At 32.5% G+C, this 6,415-nt stretch overlaps 1 protein-coding gene across 2 annotated transcripts; it reads right to left on the reverse strand.

Annotated features, from left to right (window-relative positions):
* Positions 1-1,020: 1,020 nt before the first annotated feature.
* LOC130655197 (wee1-like protein kinase 2) lies at positions 1,021-6,415 on the reverse strand. Of its 2 annotated transcripts, XM_057457929.1 has the most exons (15): positions 5,520-6,406; positions 5,287-5,356; positions 4,296-4,407; positions 3,873-3,930; positions 3,674-3,795; positions 3,471-3,565; positions 3,340-3,391; positions 3,033-3,161; positions 2,855-2,940; positions 2,706-2,765; positions 2,569-2,618; positions 2,425-2,482; positions 2,249-2,329; positions 2,113-2,168; positions 1,021-1,320 (listed from the first exon to the last, which is right to left on the reverse strand). In XM_057457929.1, exons 1-15 carry the CDS (start codon positions 6,101-6,103, stop codon positions 1,200-1,202), a joined length of 1,734 nt encoding a protein of 577 aa, XP_057313912.1. In that variant the 5' UTR covers positions 6,104-6,406; the 3' UTR covers positions 1,021-1,199. The 2 variants fall into 2 exon arrangements, 1 of the variants encoding a protein (XP_057313912.1); XR_008984591.1 differs by lacking the exon at positions 1,021-1,320 and having other exon boundaries at positions 2,249-2,344; positions 5,520-6,415.

Below are 6,415 nucleotides of genomic sequence, written 5' to 3' on the forward strand. Positions count from 1 at the left end.
TCAAAAGCAGTAGAAGGCTTGGACATCTCGCATGAGGAACTCGAACACTACCGTCCCAAAACCGACAAATACATATCTCTAATTCGTAGAATGAAAATGGCATAAAAATATAAATTTCAGGTGGTAAGGGTGCCTGCAAGGGCGCTTCGATCTTGAAATTTCCTGTTTGGCGTGTTTTCAAAAATAACTGACGTAATTGCGGGCATCAACAAGCCTCGAAAAATGATCCAGATATTTTGCCTGAAAACTGCGAAAAACGGAAGCTTAAGTTAAACGTAAATAATATAGCAAACAAATATAACATTCCGAAGCTATTTTTGTGACTTGCACTTATAACTAAAAAATAATAAGCGAATCACCCGTGGAGAAGCGCTCGTTTTACTACATAAAGCTTTTTACCCGGCATTTTGTAAAGTCTCTATATTAAAAAATACCCGCAGTCCGCCATGTAACGCAAAGTTGGGTTGTGTTACGGAAATGCGAAATTCCGCTTAGTTTTGGCTGTAAAAGGTAATATATTAAATAAACATTTTTTTCTTCTCGAGGTAATTTAAATGTTCTCAAAGCTTTGTCTGTTTTGTAACTTAAGGAATCCGTACTTCGTAATATAAATTCTCGTGCCGATGGTGTTATACTAGTTTTTCAAAATGTTTTTTATAAACTGCTGAGTGCTGAGAGACGTCGTTTCTTTTCTTGAGTTTGTAAACATTAAAAACAAAATTTTTATTTTAATTTTTTTCTCATAAAAAATGTACTGTACAAATAAAACAAAAGAATGTCTATCGAATATGCCCTCACTAACGAATGTCTATCGAATATGCCCTCACTAACGAATGTCTATCGAATATGCCGTCACTAAAAATACACTGCAAAAAGGTGTGTACTGCTTAAAAATTTCCTAGAAATATACAATTATGGTGCTCAACACCCTGCAAAGTGAAAAATAGCAAGTACAAAAAAAGGGTAAAGGGGCAGGGAAGGGAAGGGGCAGGGAGAAAATTCAGGACATGAGTTTTTACATCACGAAGGGATATCAAGTGCAATGCACAAAAAATGAGTTAAAAAAACTATAAACCTCACTTTGAAAATCTACGCTAAAAATTACTATAAAAGACTCCGAATTAAAACATGTACATTATATACCCATTGCGTATGTACAAGAATAAAAATGTCGCATATACAAATACATCTGCATTTGATCACATGATCACACTCATGCTCATACTACGTGTCACTTTGTTACCGACCAATCGTTTATTTTTTCCTGTGTCGAATATACTCTGTGTCGATGATGCTGCTGTTTCTGCAGCTTGCAGTTTTCTAAATTAGAACAAAATTTGTGGTGCAAAATGATCGTGTAATTCTTTTATTTAATAATTATATCAAATTTATTTTTTGCACTTATCCGAATAAAACAAGAAGCCTTACAAACATATTTAAAAATGGAAATTGTACCAAATATAACAAACTTTAAGTTTGGCGTAGTCTTTACAAGAATAACATTAGGGAATTAAACCAGATACTGGTTAAATATTATTTTTGATGATCGTATGGTAACGCATGAATGAAAGTTGAATCAATTTTTTTAGTAATATTACTTCTACCTCGAATAAGCAATTTCTGTAATGCTCATATTCCAAAAACCGAGAAAAGATGTAAAAATTTCGCCTGTTTATTTATTTTGGGAAAACTTTCACGAGTCAAAAATCATTACCAAATAAAGTCCCAACAACGATTTATTCTACGAGATGAACTTTCACTATTTCAGGGTTCCTACTTATTTTGCAAGTAATTTTTTAGGGTGTTTAGGAGAATTTAGGAGGATTTTTCCATTAGCGGGGAAAAGACATACAAAAATTAGGAGATTTTAGGACAATTAGTGTCAAGGGTAACTTAGCAAATTTCTGACTTTATTTCACATAAAAATCCATTATACAAATAAATAGTTTTCATAGTTGTTCTTTAAAAATTTAGGAGATTTTTAAGTAGTTGCAAAAATCAAGACATTTTAGGATATTTTAGGATTTTATTTTTTAGGATTTTTAGGAGGCGTGAGAACCCTGTATTTGTTGTTTCAAAAGTCACAAGGGTTAAACGACACAAGCTACATACCTAGCCAGGATTTTATTTTTAAACTTTTCTTCATTCAGTTCTTTACGTAATTGATCCTAAAGTGTATTTGATAGCTCAATAACTAACAACTTCAGTAAAATAATAATTAAAAATAATTTGAACAACATTTACCCACCTTAGACATTTGACCAAGTAAACGACCCTGCAAAATTTCTGATGCAGATGGTCTCAAGGCGGGATCCTTTGTAATCATTTTCTAAAATGCAAAATACTTTTTTCACGATCGTTTCAGGACGTTGTATAATTTTGTATAAAGCAGCTATATCATTCACTACGTAAAAAATAACTTACCGACAACAGAGAGTTTAGTTCTTTTGGGTATTGTTGTAGATTTGGTAAACCTGTTGTTCTAACATAAAACGAAGGAATAAATAAACTATACACTCAGAGGTTTACATAATTAAACATGCTATAAAGCAGCCAGCAATTGCTCACCTTATTGTGTGCCAGTTTGGTCCATTTTTTGGGAGATCGTCACCACCACCCTGAAATAATCCAAAAAAAATCAAAAATATTTTTTTGAAAACTAGCTACACCAAAAAACTAGCAACATAATGAAAGTGAGAACTTACCGAAAGGTATATTGTCAATCCAAGAGCAAAAATATCAGCTTTTGGCAAATAGTCATAATCCTAAACAACCAACACAAAGATGAAGATAAAAACTATTATTTGCTATCACATACAGGTGAAACAACAACAACCAAAAAAAATCAGCCTACCTCTTGTAAAAGTTCATTCGGTAAAAATCTACAATCACCATCCTCCACTTGTGGTTTGTGTATCGATGTCACGTGACCCAAATCACCTAAAGAAATGAAACCAGCCAGTAGATTAGAATTCTAAAGAACACCTAGATTATCAAAAAAAAAAAATGGATGATTTATCTAGAAACGCTACCAATTTTGTAAACAATGTTGTACGCCGTGTTTTGTTTAGTAGATTCTACATCGTCACCATAGTAACCGTCATCACCGCTTCCTTCTTCTGTATTTTTAGATTGGTGAGAATAACAAAGAAAGACGTTTCCTAGAAAGAAACAAAGTGACAAAATTTATTATCCTGACTGAACTAACCAAAGTTTATTACACGTGATAATGTCTAGTGGGAGCGAGACGAATTATTTGTAATAAAATAAAATGTCAACAATAGAATTTCTCGTATTTATTTTCACTATAGTACCTGACTATTTTATCTACCGCCATACCTGGTTTAATGTCGAGATGGACCAGCTTCTGTGAATGTATATATTTAAGTCCCTAAATCAATATTCTTTATTAATTAATGAAGGTTTTGGTTTCTAATGGGGAAAAACAGATATAATAGTAAGATTTTTACCTTACAAAGTTGAAGTAAAAGTTGTTTAAGATCTTCTATTTTCATTACCAAGTTATTCATCCTGTTTTTAGTTATAGTTTCAGACAAGTTGCCACCTAAGTGAAGAGAGGGAAGATGATATTTAATTGTACTGAAAATAAAGAAATACCATTATCCACCTAACAAGACCATAACAGTCGCCAAAACAAACACTAATAACCTACCATCACAATATTCATTTTGTATTAACATGTGACAATCTTCTGCCCATGCTGAATAGTATCGTACAACATGCTGATGATGCCCCAACACTGCATGCGCCCACACTTCACGAAGTGCCATTTGTCTAAAATCAAAAAAATAATACTCACAGGGGTAGTTACAAATTAAGCACATTTTAATTTAACAGTAAGGATAACGCACTCATCAATTGATCCAGCCAGTGGTTTTAAAGATCTTTTCAACGCGTATATACAGCCATCTAAAAAATATGTAAAAGTATGTATACACTATGTAATGTTTTTCAAAAAGGCTATAACAATATAAAAACGGATCTCTTGTTAGCCACAACTGTGATAAAATGAATTATTAGAAGCAAAAACTACTGCCAGCAACATACAGAAATTTTAATTAAGAAGATTCTTTCACAGAAACAATAACCAGAGTTATATATTATTATATTGAACAATTTATGTAAGGGAAACAACAACAAAGAGTTAGGTATTAAAGAACAGCAAGAATCTGAGTTGCAAATGTGTGGTGAATCTCACCACAATCATCTTTTGTCGGCTTAAAAATAAACTATATCTTAGCGCTCCATGTTGTGCTCAAGTAACAGATACAAACCTAATCTATTGAGGCATTTATAAACTGAACCAAAAGATCCAGTTCCGATTTTTCCCAGTTCCACAAATTCAGCATTATATCGTGATATGTTGGTTTCTCTCAATGTGAGCTTCTACAAAATAAATGAGACAATGTTTTGAAAATGATTTAGGCAACAGCTGTGGTCTTATAGAGTATTTATTTTTTAATTGTTTTAGAAACCTCTACGTTATTTTTTGAAAGGCCCTTCATCCCCCCCCCCCTCTCATTCATTTTCTCCAGCCTTTTCTCATATGAAGCACTTAATGTTTAAAAACAATATACAATAATTTCTAACGCGAGTTTTATAGGAGAAGAATAAAGAGATTTTTACCAATTTAGCTAATGTAGAAAATTTAGCACAACACCAAAATTTTTTGTCCAATTTCAAGCTTTTTTATCTCTATTTATGATGGAAAGCTTCCCCGTAAAACAATTTTATTTGGTTTACACCAGCCTTTTTTGTTTCTTGTTTTAATTCATGATATACGGACGATGTACATTATATTTTTCTATTTTGTATATAGACCACTCTATTCAATTTAGAAAATTAACTCACAAGAAAATATGTTCAATGAAAAAATTCTAGCATATTAAATTATATTTTATACTTTTTCAGTACTGTGTACATTAAAATGACTAAAGATTGAAATGTTTCAGTACAATCAACTACCAATTTTCTAAGTCAAATGTTTATCCATATTTTAGCTTATTTCAGCAGGAAAACAAAAAAAAATTGGTAAATTAGCAAAATTACAAAATTTTACATCAATTTGGAAAAACAATTGCGAAATAGTAAATGACAATAGTAAATATATCACCCCCTTTAGTTCACTAACTAGGGTTGTAGTGTCATGCTGTAATGTTAGAAACAAATTTAGCCCTCTAAAAGCACAAGGTAAGGGAAGGGGGTGAAAATCATGCTTTTTGATTAATGACATATCAAGATGTAAATTTTATATATATTTCATACCTTTGTAGGGTTTCCATAAATTTCTTGCATTTCACCATCAGAATCATTATCATCACTCAACACAGATTCACTAAAATTTAAAAAAACACAAATGTTGCTTTTTTGGAGAACTAACATCAAAATTAAGATGTTGCTTTTCCTTGACTGTTTGGAAGTATTTGTTTTGCAAGCAACTTTCCTGAAATGTGCACGCTTTGTAAGAGTAAACTGTGGTGCGTTTTTTATCTGCTTACCTTTCAAATTCTTGACGAGTTCGCTTATGTTTGACCCCAGCAGCTGAAGGTGTAAATGGATTTATATTAGCATACACAACATTTTTACCAATATTACGTGGCTCACTATTTGGTCTTTTTCTGTTGGTATCTTTGATATGTGCAAACTGGTCCTTTAATCTTACTCTACTGTTCAACTTTGTTTGAGATTTTGGACTACTTTTTGGTGATTCTCCAGCAGCATCTTTAAATTTATTTAACAATGTTTTTGGAGTGTGGGGAGTATCAAACAATCTCAATGCAAGAAATCCTCTTTGTATTGACGGTGGTGACTGCATTGAAAAACCTCTCCCTGGAGATTGGACTAGCTTCATAGGCGAGCATGATGGTGACAACATTTCATCTGTGCTGTTTAGCTCATCTCCTAGAAATGAATCCCCTGACTTCGGACTTCCAAAACTTCTATCTTCAAATATACTTGGCATTGGTCTTTGATTGCCCTCACGAAAGGTTGGTGTATGTGGTCGTTTCATTGGTGGAGTGGCCAACAAATCAGATTCGTTGTCAGAGAACTCATCAAATAGATTTTTTGCAAGGTTATCCATAATTTATGTATATTAATTAGCAATATCAATTTTCTAAAACAATGTGATGTTTTTATATGTACTGCAAGTACTGGCTGTTATAAACCTTCATTGTATATAGTTAGTAGCACATTACTGTCCTTAAGAAATTATTCAGATAATAATTTTCACACTGCAGGCAATAATTTTCAGACTTTGGGTCTCTAATTTGGTTAAATAAAAACTAAACATTTAATTTCGTAAAACCACAAAATTAGTGACAACTCACCTACTCTTAGGTGCTTAATTCAGCTGGAGGGTTTGGAATTTTTTTGAGAACTAATAAGCAGGGGG

The sequence above is a fragment of the Hydractinia symbiolongicarpus genome, chromosome 8, assembly GCF_029227915.1.
Source record: "Hydractinia symbiolongicarpus strain clone_291-10 chromosome 8, HSymV2.1, whole genome shotgun sequence".
Taxonomy (NCBI): Eukaryota; Metazoa; Cnidaria; class Hydrozoa; order Anthoathecata; family Hydractiniidae; genus Hydractinia; species Hydractinia symbiolongicarpus.